The 24,630-nt window shown below is 43.1% G+C and overlaps 1 protein-coding gene across 2 annotated transcripts in view; it reads left to right on the top strand.

Annotated features, from left to right (window-relative positions):
* The window catches only part of POU6F2 (POU class 6 homeobox 2), a 314,592-nt gene that overhangs the window by 56,808 nt on the left and 233,154 nt on the right, over nt 1-24,630 (top strand). For both annotated transcript variants that reach the window (XM_083577989.1, XM_083577990.1), the window contains exon 2: nt 23,480-23,651. In XM_083577989.1, coding sequence (XP_083434115.1) covers nt 23,480-23,651 — 172 coding nt within the window. The remainder of the gene's footprint in view (nt 1-23,479; nt 23,652-24,630) is intronic.

The following is a 24,630-nucleotide window of genomic DNA, read 5'->3' as shown; positions in this document are numbered from 1 at the left end:
AACATTTTCCCTCTCTCTGGAACGTTGGACCTCAGTCTGGTTCATAGAAAACTTAGTGGGAGTCTGACCAAGTTTATCAATATAATAAATTATATACGTCTAGAATATTGGATTGTTTAAAGTGATATTATCATCTCTTTCAATTTAGACAATAAATGATAGGACTAGCCCTGCTTTCTTTAATAGGTTTTAATATATTGTGCTTTCTAATATGAAGTAGAAATATGTTTCCTCTTTGGCAAAAATTAACGTGTAAGAAACATTTGCTTGAGTTTCATTCCATAAATTTTCCTCTCAGAGAACCCCAATATATTTAACTGATTGTACCTCTCCACTTTGCCACCATCACCACCAGTCTTTGTCAACTAGAAGGACGCCATCTTGGATTTGTTTTTGTGGAAGGGGTGAAGCCAGCACATTTTCAAAAACCTTCTGTCTCATGTTTACTTAGCAATTTCTACCCCTTTCTGGTCCCATTTTCTTGACCCCATCCAAACTGTACACACATTCAGACACCCCGCTCCCTATTCCTGGTGAACATGTACTCTTGAACCCCCTTCTCTATCTTCTTGTCCCAAATGCATCCTTCCCAATTTTTCCACTTGCTGCCCCTCTTTTCCCTCCCCAGAGAGCCACAAGCTCCTCTCATTGAGGACTTGTGGGACTTATTTAAGGGCAAGCAAAATCCCTGATGTGTATAATGTGTTCAGAAGGATGTACAGTATATTGCAAGTATATTGTCAGACAGGGTTATGACACCCCTTTTTGCAATAATGGAGGACAGATTTTGACCAGTCCACCTTAGTGTCCAAAACTGTAGCACTTTTCTTCCCATGCTTGGGTCTGAAAGGCATTTTCATCTTTATAGAAGAAAGTAAAGAGATGCATACATGTACACCACTGGGCCTGAAACTAAACCCTGTCTCTCATACCCCTCCACTGAATCCAACGACTGAGGTTCAGACTGCTTCTGCATCCTATGTTTTGGTTCTTCATCATGCTGGAATGTTAGAAACAGGTTTAATGTTACGATGTTTTGCCACAGACTCACTCCACGGCCTTGGGAAATCATTTTCTCTCAGATTTGGAACCCCATCTTGTAAATGGCAATTTAAAATTCACAATGGAACAATTGAAAAATGTGTTTTATGCCACAAACTCAGTACCTAAGTGTGCTGGGCCCGGGGATAACCCGAAACGTGGTCCAGGACCGGACCAGAATCCGAAGGTTCCACTAGGAATCAGTCGGACAGGGCCAAGGCAGGAAGCCAGGCAAGGACAGGTACAGGATCTCAGGCAGGATCTGGCATACAGCAATGTTGCTCCCGCAACCTGGGGCGGGGTCTGACAGCCTTTTATCTTTGTTGGGGTAGCAGCCGGTCCTGATCCCCCGGCGACTCACCTCCCTGTTTCGCCCGAAGGCGAGCACTCCTCCTGTGAGTACTCAGGTCTCTCCTTCTCTCAGACCTCAGTCTCTGCAGATCGGGAGACGTCCATGGGTTACTAGACCCAGGGGCCGCCTCAGCCTCCCCTGACGCAACCGGTAGTGGAGCAGCTGTAAGTGATGACCCAGCTGAAGGCATCTGGAGCCAGGGCAGGCTCAGGCCCCTGACTCGGCCCAGCTGGTGTTTGTTGCAGGGGAATCTATGCAGACTGGGACTCTTCAGGACCAGGCCCCAGACTTGGTTCAGATGATGCCTGAGGCAAAGGATCCGGTGCAGACTGAGACTCCTCTGGTTCTGAGCCTGAGTCCCAGGCCATCACACTAAGCAAGCTGCCTGTCTCCTGCCCCCGAATCGTGGGGAGCAGTGGCTGTGTCATAGCCATGGCGGAGCTTTCCCCTCACAGTTTTAGTGCTTCCTCCTCCTCTTGCCATGCCATCTGCTGTGACACGCATGCAAGGTTCAGCAGCCAGTTGCGTGTGTGCGAGGGGGCGTGGCTTGGGAGCAGACCATAGGGAGAACCTCTTCCCTCTGGTCTGCTCTCTGGCTATAGAAGCTAGCCACGCCAGTGTTCAGGCCCCAAGCTTTGGGAGATTCGCTTCCCACCCTCCCTTTTCCCTGTTGGTTATCAGGCTGCCTGAGGGCAAGTGGGCATGGCCTTGCTCAGCCTTGCTATGGAAGTACGTGGGTCACCATATTCAGGGTCAGGGAGGAAGATTCCTTGCAAACTAATTAGGCCCACCTGCGGGTTTTCACTATCTCATAACAACCATCACAACTTGCTGTGCATAAGGCATTGGGTTTGATCCTTAGACCAGGTGGGCACAGGCTGGAGGCCCTCCTGCTCCACTGTTTTTGGGTATCCCCTTAAGGGAGCTTGCGAGGGTGATACATGTGCAGACACCCAGCTCAGGGGCTGACAGGCTTTAGCGCCCCCTGCCGGTGATACGGTGCATGCCATAGGGTGACCCTTAACCTTGGTCAATCCCTTTCAACCATCAGTCAGCAGTTGGGTTGGTGTCCGGGGCTGCACTAAGGAGGAATGGTGGGAGCCACACATGCCTTCTCCTGAGCCTTCCCAGGGGCAGGAGGACAGAATTGATTTAGAACAGTGGTTTGCAGAGGGGCATAGTCCAGAGGGGGAAAGCTGGGAAATACTGGGTGAGGAACAGCTAGAAGAGGAAACACCAGGAGATAGACAGCTGGCAGATTCAGTGTCCTTGAACAGCATTCCTGATCCCTCTTCGCCTAAGACTAGACGGGCTTTGAGAGTGATAGAACAGAGAGCTCAGCAGCAACAAGCTCAGATTACCCGATGCAGGAGTGACATAGATTAATGGGAACTTTTACTGGGAGCAACGCCATCTCTAGAGAGATAGGCATTCCTTTGTCTCTCGCTGTGATTATTAAAGAAACTAACTGGTAAGAACGCTCCTTTTCGTTTGATCCGCTTATTTCCAGCAACCGGGGAAGGAATCTAATTCCCAGAAGTTGGTTGATTTCAGGATCTACACCCGACGCCTACACGAAAACTTTCTAACACCTTTAATCAATAAAAATTGTGGCCTGATTTAATCCCAGCACTGCTGTCCTGTGTCTTATTGTGTGACTACCGCCCCTCCCCCACTTGGTCCACTGTTCCTGGTTCCACAGCAACTGGACGTCATGTAATGTCATGACTGTTTTCCTTTTGTTTTCTTTCTGTTTTTGGGGATGAAGTAACAAGCCCATTTGGAATAAAAGGGAAGGTGAGCACATTTATACTAGTAGCTAGACTTGACAAGAATATTTGGATTTAGGGCTGTACCCTTCCTGCTATTAGATCACATACCTTGCATCTTAGTCACTGAGTGCTATACAATAAAAATTCCATTGCAAGTCACCCACGAATTACTACTGCATAGATAGCGCCTACTGAATGCAGGCAAATACTAAATATTGCATGTCTGCTATCGTGCCTTCAGGTGTTACAAACAATTGTATGCCAATTGTCAAAGACTGGTGGTAAAAAAATGGACAAATATCAAATATTAAAATCAACTATTTAAGGAAAATATCAATTCAAAAATAATACAAATACATTTGGGTGTCAAATAGTGATTCTGAATAATAAATAGTAAACAAACTGCAAGTGAGTTCAGTGACAACTGACTTCCGAACTGTTCAGGAAATGCAGCCTTCATTTCATTATTTCCCAAGGTTTATGGACTGGGATGCAGAAGAAATTCAAGCCATTTGTGGATTAGGTTGCTACAGAAACACTGGTTTTAAGTATATGCTTTTCTGTACACTTTAATGAACACATTAATACATTTAATGCAAGATGAAGCGTGCAAATAGTAAAATTTATCAGTTGTTCAAATGAGCAAGTTTCACAGTATTGGGCCCTGAAATTCTAATTACCATATTACTGGCTAAAAGCATATGTAGATTTTAATGTTGGCTTATCCATTTTTCTCCTTCACGAAATCTTGGAATTAATATACTAGACACATAAATTAAGGCTTTCTGTGGGCACTTAGAAACAAGAGATCATCTTAGGCATTCACACTGCCAATTCTTTTCCAGGTAGTTTTACTTGTGTGCAACACAAACTCCTTTTCTTTAATAGTACCATGATGGTATCTGCTTGCTGTCCTCTTATGCATGAACACCTCTCTTACTTCCTTAAAATCCCTCCTCAAAACATTTTCTACGAAGCCTTTCTTTCACACAATCCCCTCATAGCCATTCCCTAGCATAACTGAAAAAGCCAAATTTTCTTCCTCTCTTTCCCCATGATCAATTTCCCACTCCTTCCTCTGCTATTTCTCTGGTATCTGTTTTCTAAATTGCAAGCCTATTGAGGTAAGAAGTGCTTTCGGAGCACCATGCGCATGGATTGTGTGTGTATCCGAGAGATGCATTTGTTTTAGCCTAATTTGATTTCAAGGTTTATATTTATTGGTGCTCTACAAAAACAAAAAAACAAAACCCACTTTCCATTAATATGTGACTTCGCCTCATTGTAAGCTGTCAATAGGATGATTTTGTAGGTCAAATTCTGCCCATATTTTAATATATAATTAGTATATGCGTGTTCATCTAGCTACGGATACATAACACATCCTCACTTACCGGTATGTAAGATATATATTATGTCATGGTTGCATTGCTGTAGATCAACAAGTAGTGTTTATCGATCTGTTCCAACAGCAGTTCTAACTCTGTGGAAGATTTTGATTGATAATTCTCATCCAAAATGTGCCTTTACTCCCTCTCTCCAGAGTGTTCTGTAGATCAGGCAGCAGGCTATATGGAGGCCCTTATTTATGATGGAAGAGCTTATACAAAAAAAACAAAAAAACAAAACCCTGTAGTTTCCAAGGAACCATTTTAAGCACTCGCCTGCTTTTTGCATCCCTAGAATTTGAGGAGGGTGCAGTGATCTAACCCTTTGGGAAAGGAAAATCAGCTGACAATAAAAATAGCGCTGACATCTATGTGAAAATATCATCATGCAGCCCTGGTTGGAGGATTTGTAGTGCTGCATCACAATCCTGGATTTGCATGAAGTGGTGGGTGGGGTTGGGGAGCAAAAGGGAAGGCAGGTTGCGCAATATGCTATGGCATGGGCGTAAGAAGGAAGGGGCACTGACAGGGAGCAAGCGGTGGTTCTAAACAGTGGCAGAGGTTTGAGTAAATACTGTGCAATATTTGAAGGTTCATACTAGTGTAGTCACTAACTTGGAATCCATTTAAATAAATGTGAAAAGTTAGTCAGAATGGCTAACGTAAGTGCAACTAGCTCAGAGTTTCCCAAATTTATTTGGCCCACTGCTCTTTTTTTCCGGGGGGGGGGGGGCAGAAATACTGGGCACCCCCCACCCTGGAAATCTACCTTCTTTAAGCAAAAAACAGAAAGAAAGATGCAGCAACAAATTTGCCTATCTATTTTTCTACTTACATCCTATAATTTGCCTTTTGTGTGTTTATTTGGAAAATAATCACTACAACTTTAACGCAATGGTACATTGGTAAGCATCATTACACAACACACGAAACATATGCAAATGGATTTTCAAAATTCTCTTCTTCATGCTTCCAGTGCTCCCTTATTTTTATTCAGTGCCCCCCAATTGCACCTGAGGCTACTACTGCCCCCCAGATTGTTTCATTGCCCCCCCAGGGGGTGGTATTGCCTATTTTGGGAAACACTGAACTAGCTTGTCCAACCCACTGTGCAAGGAAAAGTCGGGCACAATAGGTAGTTAATCTTAGATGAAATAATGCAATCTTGTTAAGAAAAGATTAGTATAGTTTCCTTTTCCTGTCCCTAGCATGGGCTCCGTTCACATACGTGCTTTCTTGTCTGATGTCCTCTTTTTGTTTCTTTTCAAATTATACCGATACTGCCAACCATGTTATCTTCCACAATTGCAAAAATGTTCAAGTTCAATTTTTGTGCCACATTAAAGGGGAAAAAAATACTTCATTTCTTTTAAGTACTTAAAGTGGCAGGTAATAGCAAAGTCCAAACTGATTGACATAAAAGAAAATTACATGTTAAAGGACACAAAACACATTTAAGAAGCAACGTAAAGGTATTTCAGTGATTTAACAAAAGGCAAAGAAATACCGAACTATTTTCAGAGATTATACAGTCTCAAATATTGAAAAAAGACATCGGTATTATTTTCACATTAAAAATTACTCCTTTTCTGTTGGAGCACTTGAGGAGATGAGATAGGAAAAGCAGAACTGCCTTCGGACCACATGTGTGGATGTCATGGGAAATGGCAGCCACACATTTAAGCTCCCACACTCCTCCACTGTGACACGATTATTTAAAACATCTTTCCCATGTTCAAATATTACAACATGACTTTCCCTGGAAAGTTTGGAACCTTGAAGGCCCATATGCATCCCTACAAGTGGAAGGCCATTGACTTCCAACCCCTGAAGGTATAGGCTCCCTTGTGAGAGAAGCAATCGGTGTTGACCAGGACTTGGCCTGCTTTGTGGAAGATTTTTTTTTTCTTCTAAGGCTACAGGTCCAGATACCCCTTCATCTGGGTTGGCTTTTTAATCTATATATTTATTATTTCCATTTCTAGATCACTTGCTATCTGAAATATCTGGAAGTGCTTTACAATAGCTAAACACACACAGATTGAGAGAGAGAGAGAGAAAGTACAATAAAACCATGTCAGATGATTCACATTGGTATTGCCATCTATCTGTCTCGGGAGGCAATGGAACACTGTGCCATCAGGGGTGAAGAAAAACCATTGGAGAGTTAGAGTGCCTGCTGTGGCCATAGAGACTGATACAGGAGAGACATACTTCATTGCAGCTGGGACAGATGAAGGCATCTGGTTTTGCTTTTACAGATAAACCATGGAATTCATTGTCTCTGCACTCCTCCCAGCGGTCATTCTTCTTCTGGTCACTGCTGTGGATACAAACCTACTGAGTGTCTCCCAGCACTGCAGTCATCTGCAAGGGATTCTCACACGGTGAGGTTGATACTGCCAGCCTTCATGTCACCTTTGCAGACATCTTTGTAACACAGAGTTGGTCTGCCAACAGGCCTGGTGCCTCAAGTCAGCTCCCTGTACAGCATGTCCTTGGGGATCCCGCCATCTTCCATTCAGTGGATATGACTAAGCCAGCATGGATATCACTGAGACAGGAATGATTCACATAATAAAATACATAAACAACAACTTTATACATAAACACACTGCGGGAGGCAGCAGTTATGAGTTACTGGTCTCTGCGGCCATAGCAGGTGCTGTGATTCTCCTGTGGTTTGACTTCACTCCCTTGTTTCTTGAGATAGACTGTGTCAAGAGTCCTGGTTTCCGACTTGATAACACAGCAAGCGTGGTTAATTAAAAAGGAAGATTTATTGCAAAAACAAACAGAGTTCTCCCATTGGCTCTAACATGCCGCCACCATCATCAATCATCATGACCCTTCTGAGCTTCCCTTCTGGTTACAGAAGGTATTGAACCTTCTCACTTTGCGCCTTTTGCCTTGTTTCCGGTCTAAAAACCCTGCCCATTGCCTATTCTTAGGAGGGATTGGCTCAGCAACAATCTCTTCCCGTTCTGACAAACTGCTTCCTTCTCTGTTCGCGCCAGTAGAGCATTGGCTGAGTTCCTGTTCACCCTCAGCCATTCTCTTATCAACTGGCATTCCAAGGGGCAGGAGAGTTGGCACTCGCTGATGCTCTTCCTGCCTGGCAGTTAACCCTCTCTGTTCCTGGCAGCTTTCTTCAGCTTGTTGCAACCCTTCACTGGGGGCTGGCTGCAAACCTTCTGTGCGAGCTGGCTCATTCCTGACAGATGGATGCCAACAATTGGTCTAATACTGAAAAGTCTGCAACCATGGCCTTCCATGTGGGATTTTCCCCATGGAACTGGTGCTGTCCTCCCTGGTGCGCTGCTGACTCTGTGGAAAATAGCCATGTGCTAGGCCTCCCAGGAGGACAGAAGTACATAGGATTAAAGGAGAGTGTCTCCCAAATCTTCCATATGGTTCCATATGGCTTCCACCTTCCATATGGCAAATTGGAAACCAAGCCAATAAAACTGTGTTGTCAATGGCTACAATATAATTTATTGATCTGCAATCTTTCACCGAAAGGCTTGGTATCAACTTTACACAAGGTGTAATGCCATTGCCCACCCAACTTGATTTCACAACTAACAGGCAGATCCTATTAATATGCTTTAGCCTCAGTAGCAAACAGCTTCATGCAAGATATTGTAGTTAAAAGGCAGAGAGTTTTCCAACTCCGTCCATCATTTCAAGCAAAACCCTTACACCTTTAATAAGAGGGTCTGTTCAAATGCCCACGAGACTATGGTTGTCACTTCCTGAATCTTGTGGAGCTAGTAAATTCCCATGAAAGGTCAAGGGACACAATAAGAACATTATGAACCCCATCCTAGAGGTGCTGGCCTTTGAGTGCCATATATTTATGTGAGTTTATAGAGGGAAATTTTAATATCTGCAGCAGTGGGCTATTAGCAATCATTACCGCAACTACATATTGCTGCTACTTCTGCTACTACTAGCAGGATACCAGTTACTAATCCTATGGCTACTAATCCAGGGCTAAAATGATATAATCCTTGACATTATTGTTGATGTGATTCCACTATAAGGTAAATGTTCTACAGCTATGTCAGAAAATGTCAGAGCACTAAAAAACTGATTTGTGTTATTATTTGGGTTTGTTTGTTTTAAGAAATCTGGAGGCAGTTGGCCACTAACTTTCCAGTAAAAGAGAAAGGAGCCATTAAAAGACATCAGCGCTAAAGCTGGTTGTGAATGACGTTCTCAGATTTCTGCTGGTATGAAAGAGAATATGTGAGGGGGTTCCATTTTTTACTTTCTGAGAATGAAACTAGACATGCTTTCCACAGCCCATTTTGCAGATGGTTGAGTCCTGAATGCAATGCAAATGATCCAAGCCATGCCTAGCAGCCAGTTACTGGCTGAGCCAATGGTGAACCAAAGAGTACGAACATCCATTCTTTTGATAAAAGTGTTTGATGGAACTTTCTCTGTTTTGAATGAAAGGCTATTACTGTGTACAGTGTGGGCTGCATATTTGTATGCTCGGTTATCAATGGAATGCTCAAATATCTGTATGTCTGATGTTTGCTTTTATAAGACTTGATAGAAACCTGTATTAAAACAACAGAAAGCCAGCACAATGCCATTAAGTGCAACCCTGCACTTTTTTTAACGCAGTGAAAACATTGCTACTTGCTTTATTGGCAGGAAGATCACAGCCATCGTTCCCGATTGCTTTTCTTCAGCATGCACATATAAGAGACTCAGACTCAGGTTAGATCCTGCTTTGTTGATGTCGATGGGGAAAACAACGAGTTTGTTAAAATGAACGTATGATCAACCTTCGTTTAAAACCAAAATATGACATCAAAGGCAGGATTGACTTAGTGTTCCTAGAAAATCAAAAGAATTGTCCACTTTATGTCATCAAAGGCGACTTGTGCTAGTTACTCCTGAATGGTGAAGTTGAACAATTACTGTAATTTATCCGTTTTTGTAAATAAGAAAAGGCTTCTGGGGAAAAAAAATAACAATGGAAGCTGCGTATTTTTGTTTCGATTAGGTCACCAATTGGTTTCCCCATTAAAATTGGGCTGCATTGTTTATGTGGATTTTTATAAAGCAAGACAAGAAAACAGAAGTTAAACTTGAAAAAAACAACAACAGAATTTGTCTTTCTTACCATTCTCATGTTACATGAATTATAAGGTGCACACATAGCAGACCCCCTCCCCGAAAACCAATCCTTCACCCTTCAAAATTTGGAAATATTCTCCGGGGGGGGGGGGAGGCACTTTATTTGAATACACTGAGAAATCCTGAAGCCATCTTGGCTTTCGTAATAACCCCAAATACTATATGTGCTACTTCATATAGTAAACTTTTAATTGTAATGGCAGAGAGACATTGCCATGCAGAAGCCCTTTTAATGACAAAAAATGGCCCTAAAACACCAAAAGGTTGCTGAGATGTACATGCATATTAAGGTGAGAAGCAAACTGATTGAAGGGAGAAGGAAACTCCATAACCCTCATCAGGCATTCTGCATCAGAGTTAAATAAAAGATGCAAAGGGGGAATGAGAATAAATGTGCTAGCTCCAACTCTAGTCACCATTTCTGTTGCCCCCCAAGAATTGTAGGCAGTGGCGGAGCTTCATGCTCTGGCACCAGGGGGTGGGGTGGAGAGCAGATGGCGCACGTTCTGGGGGCATGGCATGCCGCCTGCGGGTGGGGAGCAGCCGCAATGGCACCCCACCAGGATCACTCTTCTGGGGGCGATGTGTTCCCCCCACACTCCTCTTCCTCTGCCAGTGATTGTAGGGTGAGCTTCTCAAGTGAGAACCCTCCTGTACTCACGCACAATGATGTAGAACATCTAGAGAAGGTTTAGGTCCTTGTGGCAATCCTGCACAACCTATTTAAATCACTGGATAAAGAGAGTCCGGCTAATGGGCTGTCTAGTTTGAGAGAGGGAGGGGTCTGAAAGGGAAGGATTGCCACTCCAGCAATGACCCAATATAGACATACATAAAAGGTCAAGCCATGCACATGTAAAGAAAAAATTATCATTGCAGTCAATGTACAGTAGTGAGCTTGGCTGAGAGCGTGTTGTCCTGTAACTGGGAGTGAGGTGTCTGTGTATATGAGTGAACCAGTAAACAAGCAGTAGTGGTTGATTCGCTAATATCCTTGACTTTTTGCGGTTGAGTTATTGAGATTGATAAGACACAGAAACTGACCTTTTTGTCTGTGGTGGATAATTTTATCCCAGCCAAGGGTAAGGGGAGAAGTGCTATCCTGATTATATTCAATCCACTGAACGTAGCATATTGTCTCTTTAAGATATTGAGAGCCAGTGTGGCCTAGTGGCTAGAGTGTTGGACTAGGACATGGGAGGTCAGATTTCGAATCCCCCTCAGCTAGGAAGCTCCCCTTGGACCAGTCACAGTCTCTCTCTGCCTAGCCTACCTCTCAGAGTGGTAAGGATAAAATGGAGAGGGGGAGAAGTGTGTTTGCCACCTTGAGCTTCTTAGAGAAAAGGTGGGATATAAATATAATAAATAAGTTGGGTGGTTGAGGGACTAAAGTGGTTTTGAAGTTACTTCTGAGAAGATTGAGGAATTTGGTTGCTGGCAAGTGGTGATCATTCGTATTAAAGGTCCCAATCTTTGGGCAGGTGTCCATTCCACTATCTCAATGTTTACGTGAGACCTCTCAGAAATTGCTTTCGGATATAATGCTATAGGTTTATTGATGATACCCAGCTATATGTCATATTCCCTAAAGTTGGGAAGCTATGCTTTTTGACTATCTCAGGTCCTGCATCAGTTAGAGATTGGAGAGCAGTAGGTGAAGTCAGCAGTTATATGGGGCACTGACAGATGATTGGTGGGTGAAAGGCTGAGTACTTAATAGCCTAAAGGTAAAGGACCCCTGACCGTTAAGTCCAGCCACGAACGACTCTGGAGTTGCGGCACTCATCTCGCTTTACTGGCTAAGGGAGCCGACGTTTGTCCGCATACAGTTTTTCTGGGTCATGTGGCCGGCATGACTAAGCTGCTTCTGGCGAACCAGAGCAGTGCACGGAAATGCCGTTTACCTTCCCGCCAGAGTGGTACCTATTTATCTACTTGCACTTTGACATGCTTTTGAACTGCTAGGTGGGCAGGAGCAGGGACCGAGCAACGGGAGCTCACCCCGTCGCGGGGATTTGAACCGCCGACCTTCCGATTGGCAAGCCCTAGGCTCAGTGGTTTAGACCACAGTGCCACCCGCATCCCACTTAGTAGCCTACTTAGTACTTAACATTTTGGAATTGTGAATGTTTTTATTGTGAACAACAATATTGCTGAAGTATTAGCGATCGCAAAGGTCTGTTGGATATAAACTTCAAACCACACAATAATTATTGTCAAGTTGTTCTTGTTGTTACTTTCAACTCAACTTCTTGAAACAAGCAATGGGGAAGGGTTCCTTAAGCACCATGGATTTACAATTGTGTTATTGCAGGATACCCAAAGAACTTAGTTATTAGGCCACATATACTGCATACTGTTAATAAATAAATACATTTGGATGCCATTAGTAGGACCCAAGCACATATTTTCATATTTAACACAACCTATTCTTATAAGTTCTAGATAGGCGACAAGAGGTGCAAACTACATAGTTCTCTTCTTTTTTCTTCTTTTTTAAAAAAGCAGAGATGTATATGGGCAATTCTTTACAATGCTACTAAAAAATCAGCAGTGGTATGATTTTGTCAGGTAGTGTTTCTAGTATTGACAGAAGAAGAGAGAATATAAATACTAAGATGAATATAAGTGGAAGTTCTTAAAGTGGCATTGGAAGGCAGAATGTGACTCAGCCCAATGAGATTTGTGAGTGTCTGCAGAAGATGCTAGTATACTTTAAATGCCAAGAGCAGTAAAAAGCTGGTGATGCTGACAAGGAATTGAATGGGAGAAGCAAGGATAATACACTTCTTCCACAGTAAGAGGAATTAACTTGGCAGTAGAGTTAGAAATCCCCTTGAGGTTAGAAACAGGTGGTTTTAGAAGGCCCTAAACATCTTCTGTGTGCAGGTAATCAAAGTGGGATGTGATGAAAGTAAGTATTAATTCCTCAGAGAAAAGATCATAATAATACCGAAAGCAGTCACAGCAGCTGACACCATAAAGTGGTAAAATGTTGAGGAAGAAATATTAAAAGTTCTGTTTCCAAGATTCTACACTTTAGAAATGGGGTGTGAAGAATGGGGAGGATATTAAAGTTCTGAAGAAAAACTTGTATAAATGTTAGGTGTTCTTCGGGGCTGGGGGGGATGGCGACCATTGAACTATGTCTGCTATATTGTGTTGGTCCTAAGCTGATATTATGACATCCGAAGGAGGCAAGAAGGTTGTGTACAAAAATATTGGTGCTACTTGGGATTGTGACAACAGTAGTAGAAGGCAGATGACATCCTCAAAGCATTCATTAATGCGATGGCACGAGCAACCCTGAAAATCTGGTCTATTGTTTCATAGTTCTCCCATGTTCTGTCCTCACAATATCTTTTTTCTCCTTCATCTTCTTTATAAATCTTGTTTGTTTCTATCCCATGTTGTACGTGGCAGTCATTGATGCCCTTTGGGACTGATGGAAGGCAGGAAGACCAACAGCAGATGGGGCCAGAGACAACTAATTATAGTTTTGTACACATCCTTTTCCCTGCTGAATTCTACTAGGGCAACACTAAGTAAAAGGAGGAGGAAATTTAGGCAGGATTACCTCTTGGACTGGATGTTAGTAAAGCAGGGAGATAGGGGCTGGCTGAGGGCCACCTGAGGCTTGTTTCCCATTCACCCTAATGGACTGGTCTCCACTGGTGTCCAGTTTGTGCTGCACATGGTCCACTGAGACTTGGAGGTGTATGTGGGCAGATGAAAGGCAAGTTGGAGCAAGGAGACATATGGGGGGCAGACTAAAGGGGGAAAGCACCGGGAGAGAAAGAGCTTTAGGTCAAACAGAGGATCTACCAGGTCTTAGGTAGCTCAAAGAAGAAGCCGACAACTTGCTCCACAGAGCATAGCTGAAATCCAGGGGTGGGGCCTGATGACTGTGCCAAGCCATCAGTGCAAAGGGCATAAGTCTGTGGTGCTTTGTAGCTTATATTTTATTTTATTTTTATTTATTTGATTTATATATCAAAAGATCTCAGGGTGGTCCAGAAGAACTGCTGATTATAGCAGGCAATGAATTACAGAGGAGCTTAGAGTCATGGGCAGTTGAGAAGAGGTCTTTGCAGAGGTCTCAAGCTGCTCATTCAGGTCATTGTTTCAGCAGCCACCCCCTACATGGGAGTCCTCTTCAGATGGAGCTACTGTGTCTGTTGGAATGTCTGAACTTTTTGAAACTCCTTCCTTGGAGGTCAGTGTTGGAGCTGCTACTCAGTAGTTGATATTAAGGTAAATATGCATACATGTAATGCAATATACATGACAAATGTCACGAGGGATCCAATCTTCCAGTCAGAATCCATTTCAGAAGATCAGAAGGACAGAAGTAGGGATGGATTTCTCTGGACAGTTTCAGAGAAGTACTAATTCATAGTTACGGGAATAGGATGAAATAAATCCCTCAACAGAACCATAAAGGGGGTGTTTGGAAAAAGAAAAATGTTGGAGACACCAGATTCTGGCATAAGATGCTACAGAAGGAGAATATGGTTGATGGATGGAGATTGGCTCAAGATAAAAGTTTTTTAAAAAACTTCAAACATCAGCAGTTTTGTTCCTCTTATACTCAGAGAAACACCAGGATAAAAGTCATCAGGTGCCATGAGAAGTGAGTGAAGAGACAACTTTCTCGTGAGTTTTGCTGAGGAAAGAGAGAACCGCAAATAGTAACATATTTGTTAAATGGTGGGGCCTTTTATTTGTTTATGTGCTTAATCATGAAATTGCTCTTTTCACTACCAAATATGGTGAGCTTTTAGGTGGTGCTCAATTAAAGGAGTGATTAATGAGTATGTTGTGGAACTCACCACTAGTTCAAAGGCTTAGAAGAGCCAGTTTTGCAGCTTAGTATTATCATATACAAATTGAGACTCTTTTTCTCTTTTTAAAAAAGGTTTATGTTCTCGTCTAATGAAAACCAATTTTCAATTTTGATACTGTTCCCAGCCTTTCAAGCCACACTCTAGATGTACCTATGGATTCATGTGGTTTATGTGATAGCTGGCTGCTTTCCCCATGGTGCAGTTTCAATCTTACAGGTGTTTGAAATTTAAACTTTGCCATTTTAATTAATTTGTGTATCCAACTCCTTCAAGCCCCCATGTTCACAGAAACCAGACCATTTCCAGTATTTCCATCTATTATATTATTTCAATGCTACACCATCATGACTATTCAGGTATCCTCAACTTCTCTTCCCTCCAGCCATCACCAAATACTCCAAATTCCAGCATCTCAAACTGTAGACAATAAATCCCAGTTAGTTCAATCTATTCCCACAATCCTTGTGCATCCCTATTTCTGCACCCCTATGTCCAAGATAATCCAATCACATAGTCCTACAGTGATAATAATCCAAACCAATCTACTCAGAGGTAAATCCTATTGAATTCAATGGGACTTACTCCCAAGTAAGTGGGTAGGATTGCAACACAAGTCAATTGGTGCAATCTGCAGGAAAGCTACTCCAAAGATGAGAAAATGCCCACTTTTTTGTTGGAAATAAATAACATGAGCTTCGTTGCAGAATGTGATTCCTCATTGACGTGTTCTGTCTTCAGGTTCCATGACATATATGCTTAATGTCAAACAATAACAAAAAAAAATGTCATGGGTGCCATCAGTGCACATGGTGATCTACATGTAGGATGCAGGTTAATTCCAGCAATGTGGCTTTTATGTAAGAGTTTTGTAATATCTCAAACAAGCTCTGCAAGCTCTTTCATACATTGAAACAGAGAGAAAAAACACCTGTAATTATTTCTGCAGCGATGCTTAAAGTTGTTCTTGCAAATTTCAGCTTTGGTGAGTTCCATGGACCCCTGATGATTTTTGGACATTTCACCTAAGGCTAAGTGGAAAAGTGAGTGCTTTTTGTGAAAGTTTTTGCAAGCTGCCTGTTGCCAAACTTTTCACCAAGGGAACTGGGGCAAGAGTGTGAACCCTTTCAGATTAAGGGCAGTTCTTCCAGCCCTCGCTCTTGGATTGGTTCCATGATCCCCCCCCCATAGCCGGCTGCATGGTGGTGGGATGTCATCATGTTGATGAGGTGTCCCTTGACTGGACAGATTCACAGTCAGGATAAGAACTTTTTAAACAATGCCACCCCAATGAGAGCTGATTAGGACTGTGACCAGGATAGGAATAGTGTTGAACAAGCTGGTTTTGCCCCTCTCCAAGCGCTAGTATTGCAGCCCACTCAAAAATACCGTGTTTCTGAGGAAAGTGCTCAAGGGGTGGTGGAGCTCCAGACCCGCCTGGAGGAAGCTGATTATGTAGACTCATAGCATTCTGGGTTAAGACTTGGTTATGGGAATGAATCAGTTTTAGCCAACAGAGGGATGGAAGAGTGCAGCTCTGTAGTTCTTGCACTGTTTGACAGTGCCATTTATACCGTTGACCACGGTATCCTCCTAGAGCAGCTCTGTCAGTTGGCAGTTGGAAGCAATGTCTTGCAGTGGCTCCACTCTTGCTAAGGTTCATTTCAGAAAATGGCATTTGTGGGGTGATTATAACTCAGCTCCCTGGAAGTTTATTTATTCATTATTAAAAATCTATTGTTAACATCCATTTGTCTCGAGAGACAATAAAACAATGCGCCATCAGGGGTAACGTCAAATCGTTGGAGAGTTATAGCGCCTGTTGTGGCTGTAGACACTAATGCAGGAAAGATGTGTTTTGTTGCAGCTGGAGCAGATGAAGGCATGTGGTTTCACTGTTGTAAAGGTAAAGAACCCCTAGACTATGGGGTGACTATGAGGTGTAGCGCTCATCTCGCTTTCAGGCCGATGGAGCCGGCGTTTGTCCACAGACAGTTTTCCGGGTCATGTGGCCAGCATGACTAACCCACTTCTGGCACAATGGAACACCGTGACGGAAATCAGAGCGCGTGGAAACACCATTTACCTTCCTGCTGCAACGGTACCTATTTATCTACTTGCACTGGTATGCTTTTGAACTGCTAGGTTGGCAGGAGCTTGGACAGAGCAACGGGAGCTCACCACCGTTGAGTGGATTCATACCACCAACCTTCTGATCGGCAAGCCCAAGAGGCTCAGTGGTTTAGACCACAGCGCCACCCGTCCCTAGATTCACAGCTGTAGATGCAATCAAGTATATCGAGGCAGCTTACTATATACGTGGGGGGGGGATTGGACTAGATGACCCTCAGGAAACCCTTCCAACTCTACAATTCTATGATTCTATAAGAGTAGTCAATAGACATCCATAATTAAAAACATTAATAAAACATCAGTAGTTGGTTCAAAAGAGAAGTTCATATTGTGAAGGCCAGTCTAAATGGTAGCTTTCAGATGACATGTGAAAGAAGGCATAGATAGTTCCTGCTGAACCTCCATTGGCAGGAACATTGCCTGGGCATTGCCTGCCAGAGTAAAGGCTCAGTCCCTAGTGAAGGTATGGAACCACTAGAAGTGTCCCTTCCCAGGATCTTAGTGATCAACGTGTAACATAAGTCACCAGACTATCCTTAAGTTACTTTGGGTCTAAGTTATTTGGGGCCTTGTGAATTATTGATGCTTGTCTAGTCCACCACTGCATCCAGGCAGCATTCCAGGCCTTCTCCTAACTCAGCTGTAATAGAGAAACAGAGTTTGGGTATCACCCCAAACTCTTAATGACTGTTCCCAGTAGCTTCATATAGCTGTTGGATAGCATTGGGGACAAAATTGTTCCCCGTGGCATCCCATGGCATAAATATCAGGGGGCAGAAGAGCCCTGACCTGTGTTCTGCCAGCCTGGGAGCCAGTTCTACACCACCCTTGTGCTCTAGGATAGATGTCGTCCAGCCTGCTGCACCACATACAGCTCCCTAAAATACCAGGAGGAACTGCAGACTTCACAGCACTGGAGAGCACACTCAGAAGAGACTATGTCAATAGGTTCCTGCATTTCACCATTTCACTGTGAGGCCAAAGCCTTGACAGGTGAGGCATGAGGTTCTGTTCAACATCCTTATGAAGCTGTTAGAAGTGGCGATGGCACCCAACTGTGCTTCTCTGTTAACATCTGAATCGGAAGTGACCGTACAAATTTTGGATCAGTATCCGATCAAGGGATTAAGGCAGTGACACCTCTTCAGCCAGAGTGTCAGGCACAGGTCAGAGACCCCACAGCCACACTGACAGTTTCTTCAGGTGTGCTTTAAATTCACAGTGGGCATGCCACTGCCAGAGTGAAGCCCCTGAAAGTCATGCTGTGCGTCTTTAATTCCCCAGACAGTCTCTGGGCCACTTGTGGAGCCTGAAGCAGTCTTTGCATAAGGAGGAAAGTAAATCAGAAGATGGACTTTCTCTTGAAATGCAGCAGGGTAGGAAAGGGTTAACTTCCCTCTCCATTCCTCTCTCATCCTCTTAATTATCAGCACCATCAGCTGACACAATTTGCTTTTTAAAAAACCTATGTATTCAGTGCAAAGACATTTAATGTCACAGTGTAGTTTGGTCCTGAGACAGGTAATTGGAAGAAGTAATAAGTGACTTTCAACCAGCCTTTATATACATTAGCTAAACAAACAATAACCATGAAACTGCAAAGGGGTCCCAAACTGCAAAACATCAGAAGAGTCACCCTTTTGAAAAGAGTGTTTGGTCTAAGAAACTAAGCCCAGGCTAATATCCCCCCCCCAATTTCCTGCCGCCCAGCAATTCCCCCATTCTCTGTCTCTATCACCCACTCTTTCCTCCTGCTCTTGACTCTCCCGGACAAGTTTTCTGATGAGGTCAAGTAATGAGGGGCCAACTAGCTATGGCATTGTTAAAATCTGTGCACAGTAACTGTGAAAAAGACAAATTCCAGAAACACGTCTCCATTGGTTAATATGGAGCACCAATAAAACAATAACCCCACAGGACTTCCATCACAATTTCGCACACAGTATGACTATCAGATGGGGACTTGCAAATGTTGCAGCCTCTTTGCTATGAAAGGGCATTGCCAAGTATTGGGGGCAAGTCACCGCAAGGAAAATAACTCAGCTCTTTGATAGCCTTGATCGCTTATTTATTTATTTTAAAATGTGTGTCTCTGTGCAGGTTCTTGCCCTTTCCCAGTCTTCCTAATGAATGATTGTCTCCTCTTCAAATACTGTGCTAACATAAATCTCATTTATTTCAATGAGCCTTGTACCTCTGGGGGTGCCCTGGGGGTCAGGCAGAAGCCGTATGTTCATTTAATGCATGCTAATAATGTGTGATAATAAATTGACTGTGTGTAATTGTCATAAATTTCATCCTAACTGACAGCACTAAGTTGTTTGATAGCTTGTGTTTATTCATAGTAACACTTGGGGGGCTTTTCTTTTTAATTGTTTTATGATAGGGCTGTTTAATTTTTTTCCAAAAAAAAACCCCTCAGTATTTACAAATATATATCAGCCTGAAACTGTTCTGCTTAGACACTTGGCAGAGACAGTCTTATAGCGCAAGTCTTATATGCAAGTCTGCTCCCACGTAAGTGTGCACAGCAGGAGTTGCTAACCTGTGTAACCTGTTGGCTTCCAACTCTTATCAGCCCCAGACAGCAAAACTGAGAGGAATGCTGGGAGTTGTAGTCTAGTGACACTGAGGGGGCCACAGGTTAGCCATCCCTTCTTTCCTCACCTCCCAGCTGCTTTGTGTGGCCGACCCCTTGCATCTGATTTGCCTTCTTTGGTATCAGAGGCAGGATAAACGCTTCCATGCATTTTGACACAGTTTCCCTTGGAAATTCTTCTGTGAAAACAGCACAAAGTACATACATGGTACCATTTTTGAGGATGTATCTATACAGTAGTACCTTGGGTTACAGACGCTTCAGGTTACAGAAGCTTCAAGTTACAGACTCTGCAAACCCAGAAATAGTACCTCGGGTTAAGAACTTTGCTTCAGGATGAGAACAGAAATCGTGCTCCGGCAGCAGGAGGCCCCATTAGCTAAAGTGGTACCTCAGGTTAAGAACAGTTTCAGGTTAAGAACAGACCTCCAGAATGAATTAAGTTCTTAACCCGAGGTACCACTGTACTCGTTTGTCAGAGAAAGGCGTTGGGAGTAAACCCTGAGTAAAAATCTGTACCGACTGCCTTGCGGAACATCTTTGGGAGAAGTAACGTCTAAAGAGTACAGTGGTACCTCGGGTTAAGAACTTAATTCGTTCTGGAGGTCTGTTCTTAACCTGAAACTGTTCTTAACCTGAGGTACCACTTTAGCTAATGGGGCTTCCCGCTGCCGCCGTGCAATTTCTGTTCTCATCCTGAAGCAAAGTTCTTAACCCAAGGTACTATTTCTGGGTTAGCGGAGTCTGTAACCTGAAGCGTCTGTAACCCAAGGTACCACTGTAAATGCTACACAAATCTGGAGTGGAGGCCCTGAGATGGTTGGATGGCTCCTTGTATGCCTCCTTCCAGCAACTCCTGCATTTGTGCTCTGCTTTGCTTTGGACGACATCAGCAAGGCAGGTGTGTGTGTGTGTGTGTGTGTGTGTGTGTGTCTTGTTGAATGGGCAGCCCAGGACCTCCATATACACTGCCCAGGCTTGTCCCCCAGAGACGTCACTATGCAGTTTGACTTCATCCAGACAGATGCCAAGAAAAAATCTGTTTGTTTATGCATTTATAAGCTACCATGTCCCTTGTCCAGGGTATCCAAAACCATTTAAAAAATCACAGTTAAAATTGTAGATGGCAGCAATAAAAACAAGATAGAGCTTAAAACAAACAAACAAACAAACCCCACTCCGAGGCCTCATTCCCACAAGCAGTAAATGAGGTGATGTCTGGACAAGGGAACCCACATGACGGAATTCCTCCTCCACGCAAAATATTCTCTGAAGACTAGCACCTGGGGAGGTGGTTTCTAGACGAGCTTCATTCCTGCCAGATTTCTGTGCTCGCCTGCTGTCTGCCCAGAAAGTGGTATATTGCCAACATATTTGCTCCTTATGAGAACTAGTTCTCATTTCCTGGTTGAAAGGTTTTGCAGCAAGCCCTTCCTACCAGGAGAGATGCCCTCAGATCTGCAGGTCCATGAAAGGTTTTAAAGGGATCGGAGGGTAACCAGCATTTCCAAGGCACGGCCAGAACTGGACTCCATCTGGTTAGCACCCAGATATTTCTAATGGATAGCATTTTTGGCCTTGGGCAAGGGAGACCTGGGTTCGGGCACTCCATCTAGGTGGCTTTGATGGCTTGGGTATGTTGTTCTATCTCAGCTTTACCTAGCCTCAAGGTTTGTTTTAAGGGCAAAATAGAGTAAGAATATGGATGTTGTCTTTTCCTTGGATATCACCTTAGATGCAAATTATTTGAAAACCGGATTGTTTGACAGCAGCATACACTTGAGTAGATGCTATAAAAATGCATTATGAAAATAAAAATTAATTAAAGCCCATGAATGCCTGACTCTACACACCTCAAAGTTCATTGAAATGTCTGCCACATTCACACCAATTAATACATCACAAATACTAGTAGGCAAATTGGCATCACTGATTAACAATTCTTACTATGCCTACTTAGAAGGAAGCCCTATTGAATTCAATGTGGCTTACTCCCATGTAAGTGGATTCAGGATTGCAGCTTTAATTACATTCCAGGCAGGATGAAAACAGCCCAATTTATTTTCTGAAAAGCTCAAGGTAGGTATCGCTGGACTTTTAAAAAATAAAACACCACCAGCCAAACAATAACAACAACAACATCAACAACAATGGAGTAATGTTATTGGTTCCTATCTGCAATAATCTAATGCTGACAGAGAGTAGTATTTTATTTAGTAATTAACAGTGTAAAGGGGAGAGAAGCTGTCATGTTGGTTCTTAAGCTGGGGAATGTGATGAAAGATGATATCTCCGATCTCATCCTTTCCACTTGTTTAGGATTGTCAGGATGAGAAATGTCAGCATTATGAAAGCTCAGCTCTGCTCTTGATATGATAAAACCCTTCAAAAGCCAGTCTCCCTCCCTCCCTCGCTCCCTCCCTCCTCCCTCTCTCCCTGCACTTGCTGCTTCTTTTTTTATTTATCCTGTTTTGTTAGATGGCAGAAATATAATTCTTTTCTTTCTTCCTATTATAAGCCACCATTTTTGTTTTATTATATGTTTCACAACCCCTAATGTCCCACTGAAAATTACCTTGTTAAATGACAGTGTTTCAAAGCCATGAATCCTTCCCCCCCACCCCATTCCCTCTGAGGTTTGAAACAGTCAACAGACTGTAAAGAATAAATAATAAAAAAGTATTGATTATTTTGATGACTGTGAGATTCAATTAAGTATTAATTTTGCCCTCCAGTGGACCTATCAAGGTATTCAAAAGGGAGGCTTCGGCTTGAACTAAATGCGCGCTGAGTGCTTCAGCCTTAAATAGGGAGAAAATGTGTTTACCTACAGTATTTGAAGAAGAGTGCATTGATGCACAGAGTCCAATATTTAAGTGCTGTGCAAATTAAACCCTGGTGACAGTGACATTGTTTTCGGCAATATGAGTATTGACTAAAGAAGTGCATTTGATGACAGCTTAAACTATTTGTATTGATTAACATTTTCATAGATTATCATGTGTCATATCAAATTCACTTTTCAGACATGAATACATTAAAAAAACCCATAGGCAACCACATCGACCAATGTGCGGATGGGGCAGAGGGAACATGCTAACCAACCTATTTCTGCGCTGGTCACCTGTTCTCTGCATAAGAACCATTTAGGCATGAACTTAGCAATAAATAGTTGGGAGATCGCACAACAAGGTCACTTGTTTCTTTTCGGCTCCCCATCCCCACCCCCACCCCAGTTTCTGCTATTTATTGGCAAAACTGAAGAATGCTAGATTGTTTTGGAAATCATAACTGAACTCCCTCCCCCTCCATTCCTCTGAATGAGAAGATCAAATAGAGTCAGATAATCAGGAAACATTTGAAAACTATACATATATATTGCGTAGATGCGTTATGGAATTATAATGTCCCAAACACCAGCATGATTGCAAAAATTTAGTAAGTATCCTTTGCTAGTTTTGTCTTTTTCAAATGTGAATATATATGTTTCTTTTATTTGTCTGCCTGCCTGTATATATATCTATCTTTTTCCTTAAGTGTGAGATTATGGACTTTCAGAGCCTAATAACCCAAAGGCAAAAGTAAACCTTTCCTTGATTGTTTTTTGATTATATGAAATACTTGTGCCATTTGAATTATTACTTTGCAGTGTTGTGGAAACAGTTTTAATATTGTGAGCGTTGCTGTTTTGCTTCTGATTTGATTGCTATTGGAGTGAGAAAGCTTTTCCTTTTGAGAGAGAGAGAGCGAGAGAGCTCTAGGACATTCGCAGCCTTAAAAAAAAAAAGAAAAAAGCGCTGCTGGACCATCACCCCTTTCTTACCGCATTAAAGTAAAAGAGCGAGGTGTAAAAACATGCACACAAAGAAGCACGTCCCACAATTAAAGCTGCGCTGCTTCTGTCGCTTCCCCTGAAGTTTTCTCTCCCAAGCATCCGGAATCTCTCACATGCTAGTTGAGCTTTAATAGGGTGGGGAGTAATGGAAAACTCATTGGATCTGTAATAGCTCTTCACTTGACTGCAGCCAGCAATAACAGCAGGAGCAGCCAGAGATAAGAGAAGGAGTGAGTGTGTGTGTGTGTGTGTGTGTGTGTGTGTGCACAAGAGAGAAAAAGGGGAGTGAGAGATAGGAATACGCGCACCAAAGCTGGCACTTCCCTCCCCCCCTCACTCTTTTCCCCCCACATCCTAGGATCCAATGATAGCTGGACAAGTCAGTAAGCCCTTGCTGTCACTGCGGAGTGAAATGAATGCAGAGTTGAGAGGTGAGGACAAGGCAGCTGCTTCAGACAACGAGCTGAATGAGCCCCTGCTTGCGCCTGTGGAATCAAATGACAAGGAGGACGCTCCCAGCAAGCTCTTCGGTAAGTCTGCCTAGGTCTTGCATCTCTGGGTGGCTCTTGCCTCCGCACTGCCTGGTGTCACAGGAGGCGAGAGATGGGAGGAGATGGGGACCACTTTGCCCACGTTGTCTCCCTGCCCAGCTGGGTGGCTGGCAAAAGTTTGATCTTGGGGGGGGGGGTGTCTCTGTGCAGCTGCACAGCTGCCACCTGCAAGCCGCACGCTCTGGGGCAGTTCTCAAACAGCCCCCTAGGCATCTGTGGGACACCCACCAGGCTGCTCTTGCTACCTTTTGTCTGTTTCATTCTTGTGCTACCATGTTGTCCAGAAAAAGTAATCACCTGTGTTAGTTGCTTTTTGTTTTATTACGAATTACTGCGTTAAATCTGGAGGGTACAGGCAGTGTTCCAGATTTTCCTTGCGCTGTCTCTGAACACTCTTGTCCAGACCAGAGTAAACTTTTCTTAAATTTTTAGAAGAGGAGTGTCGTGTCCCCCCCCCCCCACTTTTTTGTTTGTCGCTCTTTAAAAAGAGATCATGTTTCTTCACCTTTGGTTAGCCATTATAATTCCACTTTAGGAAAATCTGATTTGAGTTTAATTCAGTGTAAACTTAAAGAATTATGTATTTTAAATGAAAGAAGGAAATGAAATACATCTTGTGGACCAGAAATGTATTGAATGGTACATTCTGGCATACTGTGAGTAAACTGTGTGTTTTAAACAGCTGGATAATAGCTAAAGGAAACGTAGCCTTTCAGGAATATTGGTTTCATATCCAAAATGAAAATAAGAAGTGTGACACTCCAGCCCAGACATCTGTCATTCAAACCAGTGACACCCTGTAAGACAACTCAAGCAACTGTAATCTCTAATCAGAAAAGGGAGCAGAGCGTGTTCGGGGTGTGTGCTTGAGTGATAGATGTTGATATATGTCTGTGCTGGAGCAGTACTACACAGCAGAATGTGACATTTGGATTCTACAGCAATTGCTTCTGAAAGA

The sequence above is a fragment of the Podarcis filfolensis genome (genome assembly GCF_964270895.1).
Source record: "Podarcis filfolensis genome assembly, chromosome: 12".
NCBI lineage: Eukaryota > Metazoa > Chordata > Lepidosauria > Squamata > Lacertidae > Podarcis > Podarcis filfolensis.
Note: the sequence above shows the minus strand (reverse complement) of the source record. Positions and strands in the feature narration are given on the sequence as shown.